Genomic DNA, 21,386 nt, shown 5'->3' with positions numbered 1-21,386 from the left:
GTCGCCTGTCGCCAAGATGGCAGTCGGTCAGTTAGAGAAATTACCTGATCCGTCATTGCAAGACCCTAGCCGCAACATCTACGCTATGAAGCTACGAGTAATTAATTTGTATTGTGTTACCCGCAAGTTGATGTGTCGGGACACACTCTGGAGAGGACATAGCTTCAGATCGCCTGTCGCCAGCAAAAGGCAGTCGGTCGGTTAGAGAAATTGCCCACTCCTTCATCGCGGATCCCTAACAACAACTCCTACGCTTTATTTCTAACGGTGTTGTACGGGCTGTGTGAGAGCTTGATGTAAGTGTTTGAGCTGCCAGCAGGCTCGTGTATTGTGCCCAGCGGCATGGCCACCCATTACAGTATAGCCACACTCGGCGCTGGACGGAATTCTCTGAACAGTCCGCAACCATTTGGTCGGGGTCCGGACTCTGGGCTTAGACGTCACGTGTCGGCGGTCGTCTCTCGGGGCGTGCGCATCTCTCTCGCGGGCTGTTGGCTGGGAGTTCCCTGCGACCTATTGGGTAACCGAAGGCTGGCAGTTCGTACGGGATTTGCGTGCGTACGGGAGGCGGCCTAGCAGCGCCAACTGCTACCGACCGCGTCCCGCGGGTGGCGGATACGGGAGCCCAGCTCGAGAGTTGCAATCTCGCTGGGGTGGCTGTGAATAACCAATAGCAGTCCGCGGACCAATGGCCGGCCTGTGGAGTCGTTATCACGGCTGTTGGGGTGAAAGGTAGCCTGAATGCAGCTCGGCGCGTGGCAGGAAGCAGCTTCGTCGGCGAAGGCACCGCAGGGGAGCTCGATGTGCCACAGTAGCGAAGTGTAGACGAACTGCGGGCTGGAACTTGCGGAGCTGTGAACTGCTGCGCGCGCAACGGAATTGAAATGCGTCGGAACTCCGAAGGAAGACATCAGGAACCTTCAGCTAGGGCTGCTGTAGGTGTGGCAGCAGTAGCCTCGAGCGGCGCGACCTTAAACCGTCTCGGGGATTTTGGGTGGCGAGGTTGGTTCCCTCCCCCCACCCTGGCTTGAAAAGTACTGCTGTTGACCTGAAGAAGGAAGACGAAGATGGCGCAACGTCAGGCTGCCTTTCGCTCCGAGAGTCAGCAGTCCGAGCCGGTTTACTGGCTCGTCTGCCCACTCTGTCTTAACTGTGGCTGCCTGGGCAGCTGTGGCTGGGCTGACGTGAAGTCGCCCGCCCCTGGGGGCGCATGCGCCCCTGGCTAATAATAACCCAGGAGCTCCCAACTTTAAATGCGGGCCGCAAGGCCCAAGCACCCAACTCCACCAAGGTTGATTTTTCAGCCCCTCCAACTCTTCTTACCTGGACCCTTCTCCCTCTTGTCCAGTAGTTACCTGCTTGCTTAATGCATGTTAATTGATCCCCGCATGAACCGGCCCAGGGTTTTCCCTGTGTCTATGCAGGTTTTACCTGGGTCACACTTAGCTAGCTTTTAAGCTAGGCGACCAATGGGGCGTCAGTCATGGCGCCAATTGCAGCCATGGCTGGCCAATAAACCCCAATAAGCACATGATGCACGCGCCCTTGTCCTGCATGGTTAAAAACCCGCATGGTAGAGTGTATAGGCTTCGGCCTGAGACACACTTAGGTCCTCCCCTAACCTGGACCCTCCCCTACACACTTAGAATTAACTTAGGCTAGGAAAAAAAAAAAAAAAAAAATTTAGACGTCACGTCAAAATGATTCAATTTTATTCATAAAAGTATGCAATCAAATCATCAATGTTTTGTTATGACTTCACGTTAAACTATCGTCCGTAAACCGACTTTACAGACAACCATTTTTTTTTACGAAATATTTCTTTTGGAAATAGATTGTAATACTATGGAAAATGTTTTGTAACTTCGTTCAAAACAAAGCGACGGTTAATTTTGCATATGTGAAATAGGGTTTTTCCAGATAATTCTGAGTTTTTCTTACGAAAATTTCTAACAAAACTGTCTTTATTGATTTCTTTAAGGGATAAGGTAGGGTGTTAATACGTTTCCGTCTTACTTTCTCGACTTACCTGTTGTGTACAAATATGGCCATGTGATACAGAAAAACTTCTCTTCGTCCCGTCCCCCTTCCCAAGATACCGAATATCGTGACCACCTCTGGCTGGGAGGACAGGACATATTGCATTCCTAATGCGATGCTACAAATATATTTATTCATTTATTATCATCTTTATTGGTGGCGAAGTTAAGGCAGTACGCCTTTTGTTTACAGCTAACCACATTTTCTGCTATTATCATATATTGAAATTTTTCAATAATAAAAATAAACATGATAAAGTAGGGAATAAGATAGAAAGCATAATTAAGCTTTAACTAAATGTCCAAAGATATGAGGTAACCATTACAAAATTTAACCAAAAAGATAATTTACAACTAACATTTAAGCTTAGACATACACATGCTGGAAAGTAATAAACACTTAAATAATCCGGCGTTGCCAAAACAAGATGATAATAAAGTAGCATTACATTAAAATCATTCACACAGATTCGAGCAGTAGGTAAGCCACTAAGTGATCATGGAAAGTAGGTGTTCTAAAGATGTTTTTAAGCCTGTGTTTGAAATTAACTAGGTTTTTTATTGCCTTGTCGCCTGGTCTAGTTCATTCTAGAGCTGCTGCTCGTGACTATCCGAATACATAGGAAAGCGTCCTTTGCAAACTCATCGCTACGTTTCCTTAACAAAAGCAGCCACAATGTGAAGGACAAATACCGAATACTTTCACTGCTAGTAGCACTACCTGCTGACAGTTGGTCGTATTAATGTGTACACAGCCATCTTGTGTCGTGCAATCTACGTAAATAACAACGATCATTGGTAAATGCAATTACAAAGTTTCAATTTAGCGTGGATGTTGTAAATGTTAGTAATCATAATAAACATTTTTTTATGAATCTCGAATATTAAAGAAGACTTTTAATGAGCTTATAAGTTTAAGTTCACCAATAGGTAAAAAAAATACTTCAAATACTTCATATTTACCTCTATTTGAGTTATAAAATAAACTTTTTATGTTTTCAGCAAATCTTATGTAAAACTCTGACGCAAAATTATGCACAAACACCACTACTCCGAAGCTGTTGGACGTAGGGACGCGAGTGTCCCTTACCTAAGGGATCCACTAAAGTGCATCCATTAGGCTAGTATTCGGAAGCAGCCATTGTCTTCTCTACGCACATCCAGCTCTGTGTACAGCGACTGCGAGCTCCGGGAAGCCTGCGTACAGTTCACAGGGTTGAGAGCCACACCCTAATGGTTCCGAAGTTCTCCGAAGTTTGCCGATCGCTCGCGAAAAAGACGCCTTACTGCAGATATTTATATATTTTACGGACATAGAGTATTTCAAATAATGCTAACCAAACCTTTTATTTAAGTTAACCTAACTAACCCCCTGGAAAAAAATAAAGATCTATTTCTCTGACCGAACCTAACCTAACCTTTTACTTCGGTAGACGTCAGAATTGTTCGGGCCGTGGCTTGCATCGCTGTGAACTGTAGGCTATTCGCGAGCTCCGCGCCCCGACGCGTGGTCGCCAGCCGAATGAGGCCAGCTGCCGCGAGCCGCCGCGCTTATGTAGACCCTATCGCGGCCTCGGGGCAGCTGGACTGGCCTTGGAATGTTATATGAGCGTCTCCCCTCCCTCTGTCCCTCACTGCTGTATCGTGCTGCGTAGAAAGCTGGCGGCCTTATCTAGGAGGGGAGGCCAGGCCCTTCCCCCACTTTATCCACACCACACTTATCCAGAGTTGCCAAGCTTCAACTGGTTACGTCACCGCTACCTTCCCATGGAATCTGGAAAAATCAGCCGGCACGTTGTGACGTAGTTGAAAAAAATTTTTTTTACCTCGCTATCGCCATACTGTCACGCCCAAAACAATTCGGAAATCAGGAGGTGGCCACGTCTGCATAATTACATGGTAACTGGGTGAAGCAGTTTTTATTTCAGCTCACAGTATGTCGGTTAGACGCCCAAAACATCGTCCTAAGTGTAGTTATTGCATTGTGAAAACGGGTTTAAAGGACTTTATGTCATGAAAGTGATCGTGTTCAACGATGTAAATTCTAATCCATACTTTTTATCCACCTTCAGGCGTGATCAAGCACGAATTCCGCATTGTTTTGGGCGCTACAATATGGCGATGGCAAGGTAAAAAAAAAAAACTACGTCACAGCATGCCGCTTCCTGACATTTTCCCAACTTTCAAGGCGGAAATGGTGCTTGACCATGTCTGATGATGGTTAGTGAGTCACTGCCATAAATTACAGCTTTTCAGTACTGTTTTCGCAATGTTTTGGGTGTATAATCAACATGGCGCACACCGTGAGCTGAAAAATAAGGTAACTGTGTCATCATCCAGATGTGGCTTCAGCCAACCACGAAAAGATAAATATACATCATTGAGTAGGCGAATAATTCCCCCCTAAACCTTTTACAACCTCATTAAGGTGACTGCCTGGCTAGGTCACCAAATGGCGTGCAGAGATACGTGTTGCAACGCACCATTTACAAACCGCTCAAGTTTTCTTGAAAATTTCTGATTACGAGTAAAATTTAAGAGCCAGCGCAGTTGCCTGTACAAGTTTAGTTTCGTGGTTTCGGCTTTAACACATATATTTTGATCAGTGAAAAAAGGCTAAAACAGGGTGTTTTGACGGGAGTTTTTAAGTATGAAATATTTTTAACCCAGTATCCTAAGTGGTAAAGAGAAGTGCCACTATCAGATGTTAGGGTCACAGCTTACAAGTCCCATGGAGGCGCATTACAGGCACGCAGACTGCACGCCATTTCAGTGCCTGGCACTTAGAGGCGAAAAAGCATGTAATGCGTGAGCCAGTGTCGCCTTTAGCGCCTCCGCACTTTGTGAGCGGCCAGGAAGGCGGCCATCTTAACTGGCAATTCCAAAATTCTAGCCCAAGTATAAAAAATTAATGTATTTTCTTTTTTTACGGGACGCACATGGTGATGCAATGCAAATTTAAACAAAAAACAAAGTTTTTAAGCAGTTTTCTTTCAAACTTACATGTTTAATATTTTATTTATTCGTTCATTCAAAATTTTACAATTTATAGGTGACAAATTATTTCCACTATGAATACATATCACCATACAAAAATTAGACTAAATATTAAATTAATTCCTACATGCCAATACAATACAAACACAAACAAAAATAACATTAATAAAACACATTATAGGACAGGACTTGACCATTGCCTTTTAATTAAAACTGATTACGTTTAACCAAACAAATAAATAAATCAGTTTCCTCATTTGGTACATGTGTGCTGTTGAGGCTGGTGAAGCGAACGTGTACAGTCACCGCAGATGTCGTCCACACTCGCATCCGTGCTCCGACCGTTCTTGGCTGCGAACATACTCACCGGTGGTCCTGCAGAACAGTGAAGGGGGCTCAACAGAGTAGCGCAGCGGTGGTCGTGTTGGTTAGGGATGAGGAGGGGGGGGGGGAGGGGTGATAAAGAGAAAGAGAGAGAGGAGAGAAAAAAAATCGGCGCGAGCAGCTGCCTGGGTGTGTTCATCGTGTTCTATTTTGGGACGCGCGCGGTTGGCAAGCTCGCCCTTGGCTAGAGTGTGCTCACAGGGGGGGAGGGGGGGGGGAAGAGTTTCTACATCATTCCCAGCGGTGTCCACCCCTCGCGTAGTAGTTTCTTTCTGCACCGACCAACTCTTCTTCCTGGAGACCATTCTTGTGTTTCCTGTAACCAACCTGCTCACACAATCATGACTCTTGCAAAAAGAGCCCAAATTTTCCCTGCGTCTATTGCAGGTTTGACCTGGGACCGACTTATCTAGCTCTAGGCTAGAGTTTTGGCGCGAGGGGGGTTAAGGCCCCCGCCTACCCGGGCACACACACGGTGCGCACAGCTTCAGGAATAACAACGCGATTTGAAAACTACTCAAGATATCCTAGTGGGGTATGTTTACGAAAAGCATTTAAGAATTCGCTGAGGGCCAATTAGTAGTTTGGTTTCCGGATTAAGTTTTTAAACCGTATTTTTAGAAGAGTTAAAATGGCTGAAAGGCGTGTTTTCAGATTAATCTTTATGCATAAAACAACTGTTACAGATTCTTGAACGCACTTAGGGACTTGCATTACACCTTTATCTTAATTTCTCCGCCATATAATGTTACGGTCACCGCTCAAATTTCATAGTTGCCCTATGCACGACGAGAAGATTGCGCGCCAGTTCAGAGCATGGTAACAGTATGTCGACCGCATAAGATTTGACCGCTATGTTTTTGAACCTAGTGATTCACAATTGCGCATAGGACGGTCAAGCGCGCAGGAGGAAAATGGATACATTTTATTTCTGTTACGGACGTATGGCGCAATAGTCGATGATATTACAGTAGGAAGCCATTTCGGCGGGACTAGAGGACAGTTTATATTTATCATTCATATTGTTTGCAAGAAAACTTAGAGATATTACAATGCTCAGGTGTAATACTTGCTTTAAAAATTAATTATCTTATTACTTGTAAGTCAAAAACAAAAATTGTAAAATAAATGTGTGTTTTTTAGAATTGGTAACACACACACCTATATATGTGTGCACAAATGTTACTGGATAATCATTTAGTAGTTAATATAGTTACTTACAAACACTACCAACATATGTCGTATACCTCGCGAAATTTCACTGGCTGAAACTAACAGTAAGATTTCAATTGCGCACATTCGTGCGCATGTCCTGCTGTGCACACGCTTATGTTTTTTTTTTTTAATTGTGAACCCAGCCTTAGTAATGGCATCTATCACTGCCACGGCTGGCCAATCCTTTCCTAGCACATAATACATGATACCCTTCCAGCATAGGCGTGCGCAGGACTACAGTATTGGTGGTGCCAGATTACACAACAGCCCTATCATTCACGGACCCCGAGCCTAAAGCGGGGGGTCCGGGGGTCCTCCCCCGGAAAAATTTGGTTTTGAAAGCGCAAAATGGTGCTATTTAAGGTGTTTCCGAACAAAAACATTAAATACACAGATGTAAAAATTTTAACATTTTTTATGACAAATTATGGCTTTGTACGTTATAATCGCCAGGAAAACTACTAAACTATTTACAGTTTTAAGCTTTGTTGAGCCATAAAGTAAATTGCACAAATTGTTTGCACGGAATTCATGCTGGTGGCTTTGGAAAACCGTACTTACATGTTTTCTGAAGACGCCAAATAAATGCTAGAAAAAACATTCTCAAATGTTAAGTTTTAAAATCCACAAATAAAGGGGGTTTTTGTAACATACATTTAATATGTAAAATATTAAAATAATAAAAATACACAAATAAGAGTGGGCAAAAGTTTTAACTTTTGGAATACAACAAAAATGTTTTGTCGGCGCACAACACAAGTAATTGAACCTGGCTTGTTTCCGTGTGTATAGTTGGTTCGATTCATAATTGCTATACTGATAGTGTTATGAGCACATATCTGTAACTCGACACGATTGGAAAACATTTTTTTTTTTAAATAATACGGATTTTTGTAAGTATATATTATTTGTGCTTGTAAAAAACAAAATAACGTTAACCCTAATGGTGGTGCCAAGGCACCTGTGGCACCTACCGTGCGCACGCCTATGCCTTCCAGCATGGCTAAAACCCTGAATGATTAAGCGTATAGGCTTCGGCCTGAGACGCATTTACAGTCTTCCCCACCTAGACCTCTCCCAAATACACTTAGGAAAATAAATTACAGCGTTGTGTTTCTTGACGACACGCACAGAATGAGCCAGAAACCGAACAACGAACATTGGCTGCAGGTTAAAAAAAAAAAAAAAAAAAAAAAGTTGGAAACATATGTACGGTTATGGTTCAGCTGAACAACTATTTTATTACGATTATTAAAATGGAACACCGAGCGTCTGAAAACAACGTTTTTTTAACAAATTTCTACAACAACCGATAAAAACTTGTCCGTTTCGCAAAATTATTTAATTGTAATAATTGGGACGTTGGTAGAAAGAGCATTCGGCATTGTCGGGAGATAGCTTGCCGTAACTTTCTGCACGCCTCCGCATCATTGCGGAAATGGTGCTTCGCTGCCATGGGCGTCGCAACCGGGGGGTACGGGGGGGGGGGGGACACGTCCCCCCCAATAATAAGTCTTCAATTTCGTCCCCTACAATAATATATTTAGTTTCGTAGTTATATTAAAAATATGATTTCTGTGATATAATTCATATGTTGCGCATGGTGCATTTAGTCCTATCGTGGTAATTTGTTCTCTGAAAATATTTTTTATAAAAAATAAATTATATATTGCAACCAACTGTAATTAGAATATCCACGAAAGAAAAATGCCTAAAAAACACCTTTTTGCACCTTCAAACCCCAAATTTTCCCGTGGGGAGAACCCCCGGACCCCCTGCTTTTTTTTTCTTTTTTTTTTTTCTCCAGGGGATGGATATTCCTCAACAACTAAATCAATTGCAGTCCCCCCCAACAACTATATCGTTGCGACGCCCATGCGGTTCGCTCCTCCGCAGGTGATGGCGCTGCTGCTGTCCAAGGCCCACGCCCGCTCCGTGAGGCGGCGCATCAGCGACTTCAGGACGGAGGACGAGGCCTCGTCCTACGGCCCGCTCGTCGCGCAGCCCGAGGACTCGGGGACGACCCACGTCAGCGTCCTGGGCCCCGGCGGGGACGCGGTCGCCATCACTGCGTCCTTGAACCACAGGTCGGTGTGGTTCCGCTCGCGGCAAGACACGCGTACTACCTTTGAATATATATACTGTATAGAAGTCGCCAGCCCAGGTTAAAATTTCTAATACGGTTTTGAGGTAGTTGGTTAATTCACCGCCGCAATCGCCACCATCTCTAGGGCATCGACTTGTGGTGGTCCCTAGCGGACAAGTGTCCAACTCTTCAAACACCCTTTCCCCCTCCCGTTGAACGAGCTTGAGCTGCAGTAAATGATAGATGGGGGGTGCGGTGAATGACAGCGGGCGACAGTGCTGCGCTCTAACGTGTAAATAACAACTAAGACGATACAGGGCGTTACGGCAGCGCACTGCAGCGGTGAAGTTCCCAAGCTGCTCATCATACGCTTCTGAAAAACGTAGAGTAAATCCTATCCACTCGCGACTCTATACAGTATATATATTCAAAGCTCGCGGCAAGACTCGCGCAGGGTGTCCACAAGGGTAAAAAATTTTTTTTCGTACCAACTTAGGCGAGAAAAAAGTACTATTATTAGAAAAAAAAGTACCAAATTATAATTTGTTATGGTTTTTTAACAATTTTGGAAGTTATTATGACATTGCAATGCTCGAACTTAAATTATCACACCACACACACACATACATTCAATAGTTTTTTTTTTAAATAATTACGTTTAATAATAAAACATATTGGAGTTACAATAATATTATTATATTAAAGAAAAATGTACTAGATCTGTACTAAACCACTAAAAAAGTTATAAAAGTACTAGATCTAGTACGAAAGTACTAACTGTGGAGACCCTGGACACGCGTACTACTACTAGCTCGCTGTAGGAGCGCAGCTTAGGTTCCCCCCCCCCCCCCCTTCTTCACGACAGAGAATTTCCGTCACTCCCCTCTCTGGCACAAAGAAGGAAGGGAGGGGGAAACATAAGCTGCGCAGCAGAAGCTAGTTTTCGTCAGTTTTTATCTCCATCAAAACCTTTCCTACTAGAGGTGGGTTGTTACAGCAATTTTCGGTATCTGTTCCAACCTGATACTGATACAGTAATGTACCTAGTTACAAGTCTCTGATACTTCTGTATCAGACGGTCCCAGGAAGCAACAAAGCTCCGCGTACGCAGACCATGCGACCGGAAGGAGAATCTGATACATTATTTATCACGCCCGGTAATTCTCTACCTCTGATACTCTCATGCCCGCCTGATACAACCAGTATCAATCAGTTCAACATTCACTGCAGTTCGTCCTGGCCGTGTATCACCATGTACATTGTTGCGGGCTGTCATGCTTTGTAGTTAGTATCTTTATAGTGAAATAAGGAATGGATAAGTGCACGAAAAAGACTTCATTTGTGTGGAATTTTTTTACGGAAAATAATTAGTTTGCTAATTGTAATTTGTGTAAACAAAAACTGAGTTATAAATCATCATCGACTAATCTGAAGAAACAATTGAAACATAAACATTGATATAGTATGCTCACTAATGTGTGTATCTGTTGTTTTTTTTTAATTTTTAATTTTTGTTAAAATCGTAATCTTTTAATGTATGAAAACACTAGTTACTAATTGTTTTCGGAAAAAAAAGTCCTAATGTTGATTACATCTGTTATTAGTGTCAACTGAGAATTTATTTGCATTTTCATAGCTGTTAGGTGCACAAATATAAATATTATATCTTGTATTAATGTACTTTTTAATATTAAAATTTCATTAGTTTTATTATTGAACGAGTCTGTGCACGCACTGCGCTCTGAGCGTACTTTGATGTGGGACAATAACCAAACGACTCGTAACAATTTCGCTTTGCGCCTCTCCTTCAACGCCTTCCCCTGCGCTTCCACCCCTACATTATTTCCCTTCTTTATCCCTTATTCGTCGTTCCTGCTCCCTCCCCTTTCACAAGCTCCGCCCAAGTGATCGTCATCTGCGATCGGGTTCTGCGCACATTGGCCGTGGTGTTGTTCCAGGCGAATTCTGAACTGATACTAAAGTACTTGATACTTTTCAAGTGTACTCGTTTGCCGTTACTGATACAGGCGCGTATCAGTACCAAAGTATCAGGTTAATACTTTTCGACCCACCTCTATTTCCTACAGCGAGCCAGTAGTACTTGCGTCGGCGAGGCGGGATGGTGCTTCCAGCGAGGCTGTAGACTGGCGCGCTGTCTTCTCGTAGTGCGTAGGCAATCTGTAACATTTTTATAGCTGAGAAATCAAGATTAAGGTGAATTTGATGCAATCCTTTTAAGTGCCGGGTGTTTCATGCCTAAAAAAATACTCCGAAAACTTGTCTTAGCTATTTTCACTTTTCTAAAAATTTAGTTTTAAAACTAAATACGGAAATTGGACAACATTTAAAACTAATTCATCAATTCTCTTCCTTAATTCATCCCCTTCATTAACTCATCAACTTCGTCCGTTCATCCACTTCAATCGTTAAAGTCACTCCAATCATCCACTTCAATTGAATCATCCAGTTACTGTGTAAATCATCAATTCAGAAGTGCCTAGCCATTCCTTGGCACGTTATCTACAGTTCTCTTTAAGTAATTTTATCTTGCTTGATTTTTATGGATGGGATGTCAACATCCGTTATTGATTCGTCTCTCATTTCACCGCGCGAGTGATTTCACCGGAAGCCGTATCCTGTTTTTCACTCCGAGTCCTTTTATCAGGGCCTACCACTCCCGGGAACGGCAGACTCGTTCCAGCCACCAGAGAGAGAGAGAGAGAGAGAGAGAGAGCAGGCGTCGTCGCCTGGGACATATCGACATCCCGTCCACGCAGTGACGTTGTAGTCTTGGATATGAGACTGTACTCATCGCTAGTTGTCATGAGTCGTTGCGCGCCAGCTTTCACGACTGTTGACAAGAGCGAGCGGCAATTTCACTTTGTAGCTATTGCGTCGCAAGTTAAACACGACGGCAGCTGTTATTAGTCAGCTTTTCTGGTTTTTCTGAACGAAATGATATCGTGTTTTCTCTTAAAATCAAAGCAGTGTCCTAGATAGATGTTCAGGCACGTTTTGAAATCGCACGTGGTCTCACCTGGAAGGCAAAATATTTTTCGGGAATGTTCCTGTTTCGAACTTTTGTTATATTAGAAATTTTTAGTTACAAACACTGTGTGATCACACTGGCCGAATGAGTCGAACTTCGAGTGAACAGTTTCTTCAAACTTGGCAAACAGGTGGTCGTTATCACGCATGGTCCTGAAGGAATGTTGCGTGATTGTCATATGATTTTCCGAAACATGTAGGGTATGGGAAATAAAAGTTTTCCTAGTCAAATTTAGCAAATACGTCGTGGATTCGTGGTGAATTTACTGCACGATTGTATCGGTTGATACATTCATGACAGAAAATTTAACATGTATTCATGGTTCCCTACAAAATTTGTTCAGGTGAAAAGATTGTTAATTTCCTATTTAATTGTGCATAGGTTAAGAAGTTCCATGAGATGTTCAGGAACGTCGGCAAAGCACATCTCAGAGTGACGTGTGGGCGAACCGGCGATGACCCAGGTTCGGCGCGGGCTTCATGTCGAACGCGACGGGCCTCCTGCTCAACAGCCACATGGACGACTTCTCCCGCCCAGGGGCGCCCGGAGACGCCGCGACGCCGTCCTACAACAACTTCGTGGAGCCGGGCAAGCGGCCCCTGTCCTCCATGACGCCGAGCATCTTCACGGAGCCCGGGGGCCGCGTGCGGCTGGTCGTGGGCGCGTCCGGGGGCCCGAGGATCGTCACCAGCGTGGCGCTCGTGAGTAGCTCCCCGTCCGAGGATCGTCACCAGCGTGGCGCTCGTGGGTATCTCCCCTGTCCGAGGATCGTCACCAGCGTGGCGCTCGTGGGTATCTCCCCTGTCCGAGGATCGTCACCAGCGTGGCGCTCGTGAGTAGCTCCCCGTCCGAGGATCGTCACCAGCGTGGCGCTCGTGAGTAGCTCCCCGTCCGAGGATCGTCACCAGCGTGGCGCTCGTGGGTATCTCCCCTGTCCGAGGATCGTCACCAGCGTGGCGCTCGTGAGTAGCTCCCCGTCCGAGGATCGTCACCAGCGTGGCGCTCGTGAGTAGCTCCCCGTCCGAGGATCGTCACCAGCGTGGCGCTCGTGGGTATCTCCCCTGTCCGAGGATCGTCACCAGCGTGGCGCTCGTGAGTAGCTCCCCGTCCGAGGATCGTCACCAGCGTGGCGCTCGTGAGTAGCTCCCCGTCCGAGGATCGTCACCAGCGAGGCGCTCGTGAGTAGCTCCCCGTCCGAGGATCGTCACCAGCGTGGCGCTCGTGAGTAGCTCCCCGTCCGAGGATCGTCACCAGCGTGGCGCTGGCGAATAGCTCCCCGTCCCGAGGATCGTCACCAGCGTAGCGCTGGTGAGTAGTTGCCCGTCCGAGGATCGTCACTAGCGTGGCGCTTGTGAGTAGTTTCCCCGTCCAAGGATCGTCACCAGCGTGGCGCTCGTGAGTAGCTCCCCGTCCCGAGGATCGTCACTAGCGTGGCGCTCGTGAGTAGTTGCCCGTCCGAGGATCGTCACCATCGTGGCGCTGGCGAGTAGCTCCCCGTCCCGAGGATCGTCACCAGCGTGGCGCTTGTGAGTAGTTGCCCGTCCGAGGATCGTCACTAGCGTGGCGCTTGTGAGTAGTTTCCCCGTCCGAGGATCGTCACCAGCGTGTCGCTCGTGAGTATTTCCCCCGTCCGAAGATCGTCACCAGCGTGGCGCTCGTGAGTAGCTCCCCGTCCCGAGGATCGTCACCAGCGTGGCGCTGGTGAAGAGTTGCCCGTCCGAGGATCGTCACTAGCGTGGCGCTTGTGAGTAGTTTCCCCGTCCGAGGATCGTCACCAGCGTGGCGCACGTGAGTAGTTTCCCCGTCCGAAGATAGTCACCAGCGTGGCGCTCGTGAGTAGCTCCCCGTCCCGAGGATCGTCACCAGCGTGGCGCTTGTGAGTAGCTCCCCGTCCCGAGGATCGTCACCAGCGTGGCGCTTGTGAGTAGTTTCCCCGTCCGAGGATCGTCACCAGCGTGGCGCTGATGAGTAGTTCCCCGTCTGAGGATCGTCACCAGCGTGGCGCTCGTGAGTAGTTTCCCCGTCTGAGGATCGTCACCAGCGTGGCGCTTGTGAGTAGTTTCCCCGTCCGAGGATCGTCACCAGCGTGGCGCTGGTGAGTAGTTTCCCCGTCCGAGGATCGTCACCAGCGTGTCGCTCGTGAGTATTTCCCCCGTCCGAAGATCGTCACCAGCGTGGCGCTCGTGAGTAGCTCCCCGTCCCGAGGATCGTCACCAGCGTGGCGCTCGTGAGTAGCTCCCCGTCCGAGGATCGTCACCAGCGTGGCACTCGTGATTAGTTACCCGTCTGAGGATCGTCACCAGCGTGGCGCTCGTGAGTAGTTCCCCGTCCGAGGATCGTCACCAGCGTGGCGCCTGCGAATAGCTCCCCGTCCCGAGGATCGTCACCAGCGTGGCGCTGGTGAGTAGTTGCCCGTCCGAGGATCGTCACTAGCGTGACGCTTGTGAGTAGTTTCCCCGTCCGAGGATCGTCACCAGCGTGGCGCTGGTGAGTAGTTTCCCCGTCTGAGGATCGTCACCAGCGTGGCGCTCGTGAGTAGTTTCCCCGTCTGAGGATCGTCACCAGCGTGGCGCTGGTGAGTAGTTTCCCCGTCTGAGGATCGTCACCAGCGTGGCGCTCGTGAGTAGCTCCCCGTCCGAGGATCGTCACCAGCGTGGCGCTCGTGATTAGTTGCCCGTCTGAGGATCGTCACCAGCGTGGCGCTCGTGAGTAGTTCCCCGTCCGAGGATCGTCACCAGCGTGGCGCTGGCGAATAGCTCCCCGTCCCGAGGATCGTCACCAGCGTGGCGCTGGTGAGTAGTTGCCCGTCCGAGGATCGTCACTAGCGTGGCGCTTGTGAGTAGTTTCCCCGTCCGAGGATCGTCACCAGCGTGGCGCTGGTGAGTAGTTTCCCCGTCCGAGGATCGTCACCAGCGTGGCGCTCGTGAGTAGTTTCCCCGTCTGAGGATCGTCACTAGCGTGGCGCTCGTGAGTAGTTTCCCCGTCTGAGGATCGTCACCAGCGTGGCGCTCGTGAGTAGTTTCCCCGTCCGAGGATCGTCACTAGCGTGGCGCTTGTGAGTAGTTTCCCCGTCCGAGGATCGTCACCAGCGTGGCGCTCGTGAGTAGTTCCCCGTCCGAGGATCGTCACTAGCGTGGCGCTCGTGAGTAGTTTCCCCGTCTGAGGATCGTCACTAGCGTGGCGCTCGTGAGTAGTTTCCCCGTCTGAGGATCGTCACCAGTGTGGCGCTCGTGAGTAGTTTCCCCGTCCGAGGATCGTCACTAGCGTGGCGCTTGTGAGTAGTTTCCCCGTCCGAGGATCGTCACCAGCGTGGCGCTCGTGAGTAGTTCCCCGTCCGCGGTCCGCACCGCTGTTCTTGTGTGGACCAGGCGGGCCGGTTGACGGGAAGCTTTTTTTTCACAGACGAGAGAGCCAAACGCCCGATCGTGCATCTTCGGTTTTTTTTGTTCATTGTAAAAAATGTGTTGATAAAATGATACTAATGGTCAATTAGTTTTGGTTGGCTACATTATAAATACTTTGAAACATTGTGGACGGTTGATTTGGTTAGGATAGCTACATTAAAGATACGGGAAAAAACATGAACTTCGGGTTTTGGCTCTCTCGTCTGTGAAAATAAGGCTCCCCCCCCCCCCTTTGATAGGCTTGTTTTTGGGAGTCTTGGAGAGGTATGGTATAGTCCTCGATGGGTGGGGGTCATCCTTCAGAAATTCTTTGAAAATATGACAGTTCAAAAAATTTTTCAATCTATCTGAGGAACCTTAAGTGCTTTTCAAAAAAAACCGTACAATCATAAATGTAAAGTGTAACTTAATGCATGTTTAATTAGAAGGCTACTCCCTAATTTAGCATGTTCGTTGGCCATAAAATGAACCGTAAATAAGGCACTTCAATCTGGTTGATGAGATGCAATATGATTGATAAAAAGGGGGGGTTATCTGTAAAGTCAGTTTACGGACGATAATTTTACGCGATAACGTCATAAGTAAACATTGATGAAAAATTGCATACTCTTTAATTTTCAAATATTATTTACAGTTTTTGCAAATTTAATTTAAATAATTTGTTTAAATATAATAACGAAAAATTAGTTAAAAAGCTCGCCTTAACCTGTTTGATATTATAGAAGATTTTTCTCGCACGGTGGTTGGCCGGTTCTTGCGCGCTCGGCTCAGGCGGAACGTGACAATGAGTCATGCTTTTTCGTGCGTACAGCCGGCGTTCATCGATTTATGAGACGTTATCACGTCAAAAGAAAGCTTTGGAGGGGGTCTCTCCCTGCCTCTCCTGAATACGTCCAGAAGGGAAAGTTCTGGGAAAGTACTAAAGCAAGTAGTCGGAAGAGTACACTACATTTTCCACTACACGGCTCATACTTTACGTGTGTGAACCGCAGCAGCCTAGGAGAGGAAAGCTGGCGATCTGGTTCACGAACACGTGGTGCTCAGTCTACTCAAGAAGACGAGAAGGTCGCAAGCCAGGGACTATTAAATTTGTGTAATTGTACCGCGTAAATGAATGTGTGTAAACATTCACAGTGCAAATTATAGAAACAGGATCACGGAACAGACAGAAAACGAGGATATATAACTCAGACGCTAAGTGTTCCATCTTTATAACTTAATTCTTTAAATTAAAAAAAATGTTGTTCGGCCCCAACTTGCGAAACACAATAAGTCGATGAACCTGCAGCCAAAATTTTGTCAGTCGAATTCTGTCTCATTCTGTACATATGAGCATGTATCAGTGTTAACATTTTGTCGGATTTTGTCGGATTTTGCCCAGTTTACCCTTGAAACCGCAGTCTCAAAGTGTAAAACATAATCGACATGTACAAATTAAGTGCACTACAACCAATGCTGTGCCTGTGCGATGGAATTGTTGTTACAGGTGTGTGCCAGGCATTTATGGTTGGATGACGATCTGAAGCAAGCGATCGATGCCAGGAGAGTCCACCACCAGTTCATTCCGAACACCTTGCAACACGAACACGGCCTGACAAGGGTAAGCATAACAAATGACGAATGATATCTCATACCTAGATGTACTTCAGAGTATTTTACTCGGATTTGTTTAAAATATGGCCCGTGATACCACAGATCTGTAACGATTAAAATATCGTTCCCCACTCTAACCGCATAAGCCTTTCATCTCTTATTTGGATATTGCAACACTTGGCTTCTGCCTCTTCATTGAACTTACGTTTGAATTGTACACATCGACGTGTCTGACACTTTGGGTTCGTTTAGCTTTTTGTAACAAGTAAGGTAGAGAAGGTACAGGTATATTTGTAACAAGTAAGGTAGAGAAGGTACAGGTAATTTTGTAACAAGTAAGGTAGAGAAAGTACAGGTATATTTGTAACAAGTAAGGTAGAGAAGGTAAAGGTATATTTGTAACAAGTAAGGTAGAGAAGTTACAGGTATATTTGTAACAAGTAAGGTAGAGAAGGTACAGGTATCTTTGCAGACTATTTTTAAGAAACACAAAACAAACATTTTAGTACAATATTATTCTTATAAGACATTTTGCAATTTTCATTGTTTAGTATTTTATAAAATAATTATAATTTTAAATTAGTTTTAAACTTTTAAAATATATCCTACTGAGATATTCAATTTTGTTCAATAACTTACGATTAGCATTATGTTTTTTTTTTTTTACATTTTGAATAAAACACTTTAAACTAAAGTTACAATTCATGTCATGACAATAAACGGAAATGAATATTCACTGATGCAAACTAGACATTCTTAGAACAATTTTATGTCACAACAATCAGACGAAATTTATTTTATTGCCATATATTTGTACTATTTTTTTCTAAAGTTCATGTTTTATATTACGTTCCCGTGCTGATAAGTAACAGATTTAATGAAAATGATAATTTGGTTCATGTTTACAAACATATCAGGTAAAAAATCTGTTCTCAAATGTAACATGACAGATAATTTGTACTGGGACACAAGCACAGGTAGAAAAAAAAAAGAAAATAAAGGAACGTTAATTTCTGGAAACGTAGATTCCTTTTCATGGATATGAAGAAGTAAGAGTCATTGCATGTTGGCGGTTTACAATATGTATTCGCAAGGTCAATCGCCTTGTAGTAGTAGACAACCCGTCGAACTTACATTAGCTTTAGCCGAATCCATCACCTTGCAGTACGCAGCGGGTTGTGTATTTCCGAAAGGGTATAAAAAGAAGGAGGGAAATTTAACGGGAGTAGGGAAGTTAGGATTGGGGGGAGGGGTTTTGTAGGCGAAGAAGAAGCTCATGCTATTCATTATTTTTACTGCAGAGTACAACGGAAAAGTTTCTCTTTTTTTTTTTGGTCGATATAGATGAAACTTTTATATTTTGTAAAGTTAACCTCTTTTCCCCTCCAATTGCCTCTTGCAAAACTTCCAAATGTCTCTTTCAGAACTTCCAAACGCCTCAATTTATTACAATAAATTCTCATTGAAATACTTTCAGTGTTTTTCACCCAGTATTGAAACGGGCAAGCAAGTAGACGAATGTCCTAAAAATATTATTTATTTGAGTTATAAACAATTTTATTGCCTACCATTTCGTTCACGTAAAATTTATGAATTCCGTTCAGTAGATTTAGAGCGACGCGCGAAAAGAAAACAAAGGTGTGTGACCTATAAGAGCGATTCAACTTAACAGCAGTAAAATCTATGCATAATTAATCTTACAAAACACATATTATTATCGCCCTAAATGTCATAATTTGATAGTTAACTATTTGTGCTACGATGTAACAAAGTACAAAACTTAGACATAAATTTTGAAAATAGTTATTTTGGCCTCTTACTATTTGGAAAACATATTCCATTGTGTGTATAAATGTAGATAAGGGGACCAAATTGGTTGAGTGGTCACATCACTCGCTTCCCGCCGAGTGCAAGGGGGAAACGTGGCGGATGTTGCTGTGAGCCGGTGGGGATTTCCGCGGGGTACTCCCGTTTGGACAAAAAAATTTAATCCATCAGTGTTTCATCTCCATTCATCGTCTGTTAAGGTCTCGACAATCACCAGACGTTAAGCACGTTCAGTTATTCTTTCTTTAGTTCTTTAATTCATTCCTTATTCATTCTCTATTCATTAATTTTTATTTTATTTATTCTCCATTTATGTATTATTCATTGATTTATTTATTCTTGATTCATTCTTCATTCATATTGATTCCTAGTTCATTCTTCATTTTGTCATGAATTAATTTGTTCTTAATTAATTCAACATTCTGTCATGATGTTATTTATTCTTCATTTATTTATTTATTGTTAATTTATTCTGCATTCGTTCGTTCTTCATTCGATATTCGTTCTTCATTAATTTATTTCTATATTTCTATTTAATGCATTATTCATTCATCCTTCATTTATTTTTTCCTCATACGTCCATTAATCGATTCTTCATTTTTAATTCGTTCATGTTCATTCAAAGATTTTTTGTTCCTTCAGTACCAGGGACGTCGGAACAGGGGGGGGGGGGGGGGGGCAGCAGGGGCGAGTCGCCCCCGTGCTGTTATTCATGGGGGGGGGGGGGCGAGAGTAGCATTTCGCCCCCCTCCTTTTCCCAGAACAAATGTTTGGTCCTAGTAGTATTTTTCTCAACCAGTAGTTACAAACGTTGCATTGGTGATCACATTGATTAGAAAATCAAATTTATGATTGTCAAATTACTGTAAAATGATTGCCAATTCCTAGATGGTATTTTGTTTAAATTGTACTACATCTACTGTCAGAGTGGTATTTAGTACATACCTACTACGTAATCAAATTCTTGGCATTGTATATTTAATATTTTGGTTCGGAAACTCATTAAATAGCACAATTTTGCATCTAAAATTCAAAAATTTTCCCCGGGGGAGGGCCCCCGGACCCCCCCCCCCCCCCCCCCCGCTCTAGGACTGAGGTTAATGTGATACATCTTTCCGCCCCCCCCCCCCCCCCCAAACTCATGAAAACGTTCCGACGTCCCTGTTCAGTGCAGATGTTCAGGCGCATCGGTCCCGTGTCGGTTGCAGCAAGTGCTCCAAGGGCTCCGCCACCGAGGTCACCGCACCCTGGAGGCGCGCGGCACTTTCTCCGTGGTGTGCGCCGTGGGACGCGCGCAAGACGGCTCCGTCTTCGCCAACTCCGACTTCAGACACGGCGGCGCGGTCGAAGGGCTGGACTGACGCGCGTTTCCGCTGCTGCTTGTTCGTCGCGTTTTCAACATTATTCCGCCCGCGCGCTAGGCAGCTGTAAACCCGAAATCATTTGTGAAGAATTACGTATATACATATTATAAAGGTTATGTTCTGCCCATAATCTGCAATGAGTGTTTCTTTTTACGACTTACAATACTTAAAGTTGTTGCTTGGTATTTCTTAGCATGTTTTTTTTTTTTTAATTTAAAAGCGTCACCTGGACTTCGTTAAAACATCCTAAACTTGACTACGCCCACCACATGCATTCAGTCTTTTTTATGGCCAATGTGAAATTTTGAAATAGTAGTGGGTCGATCTGAAACGCATTGCCGGGCCAGGGAGATATGAAGGTAAAGAAAGACACGAGAATGAAACTGACAGGACTGATAAGAAAATTAGTGGTGGTAAGAGCATTCGGGCGTACATACTGTGACTACAAATGAGGTAAATTTTGCGGTGTTGCTCCTGAGTGCATTCTAGTATCTCACCCTTCTGAGATGCCTTAAACAATATAAAAAAAACACGCATCAAATCCAAATGAAAAGAATTCGGAACTTATTCCATCGGTTGTTTTGAGTTTTTTTTTTCTTAGTGTACGAATAGGAGCACTATTAGTGAAGCTTCGAGCTAAAAGCATTTTCACTATGTTTGTTGCAGCGACGCCGTGAAAAAGAAAATTCTCTTTAAGGATTCCAGGTTTTCGGCCATTGTCTCGAGTTGCTCAGGCTTGTGGATTCTCGTCGCATCGAAGACGAAGAATTCACCGACTTTTCGGTTGACATTACAGTCGCTATTCTCATGGTAGCGGCCTCTCAAACCCTCTCTCACTCGTACACACAAAACATACGTAATATATGCTGTAAACTAAACAAGCCTTAAATTAAAAAAAAAAAAAACACTTGAGTGATTCTTTTAGTACTCGCCAGAGATGTGTAACATCTAACCTCGGTAACGAGGAAATTCATGTGTTCTCATGTTGCAAGTACACTTATGATACGAAACTCGGGCCTTGGACACGAAAGTTATCGTATAATTATCTAAAATATTGCCGAGCGTGATAAGTATACGCAAACTGTGTTTTCAACTACATTTATTGACGCGAATCACACGTATAGTTTTCACACCTGCCGCTAGAATTCGTTGCCGGACTATTGAATCATTTGATTGGCCGACCGAAATTTTAAACTCTAATGAAACGTCCGATAAAAGTGAAATAACTTGAAAAAAAACCAAACGTCGTCTTTAAATCTGATTTTCGACAAAGAATTGTTATTGAAATACTGCCCATCTTGTTAAAAGTTTACCTTTGGCTTTGTGAACTTTTGTTTGCGTTACCCGCCACAAATGGCACCACCGTGGTTACACATTTCTGTTCCATGCGACTTCCGTTCCATTCACGAAATTACTCTTACCAAAATG

At 44.6% G+C, this 21,386-nt stretch overlaps 1 protein-coding gene across 1 annotated transcript in view; it reads left to right on the top strand.

Annotated features, from left to right (window-relative positions):
* Positions 1-20,143, top strand: part of LOC134533393 (glutathione hydrolase 1 proenzyme-like) — a 50,557-nt gene extending 30,414 nt beyond the window's left edge. The window contains exons 7-10 of the mRNA XM_063370913.1: positions 8,532-8,722; positions 12,234-12,471; positions 16,661-16,774; positions 19,803-20,143. Of these exons, the coding sequence (XP_063226983.1) occupies positions 8,532-8,722; positions 12,234-12,471; positions 16,661-16,774; positions 19,803-19,955 (696 nt within the window). The 3' untranslated portion in view covers positions 19,956-20,143. The remainder of the gene's footprint in view (positions 1-8,531; positions 8,723-12,233; positions 12,472-16,660; positions 16,775-19,802) is intronic.
* Positions 20,144-21,386: the final 1,243 nt, after the last annotated feature.

The sequence above is a fragment of the Bacillus rossius genome, chromosome 6, assembly GCF_032445375.1.
Source record: "Bacillus rossius redtenbacheri isolate Brsri chromosome 6, Brsri_v3, whole genome shotgun sequence".
NCBI lineage: Eukaryota > Metazoa > Arthropoda > Insecta > Phasmatodea > Bacillidae > Bacillus > Bacillus rossius.
The sequence above is the reverse complement of the archived record's forward strand: the minus strand, read 5'-3'. Positions and strand labels throughout refer to the sequence as shown.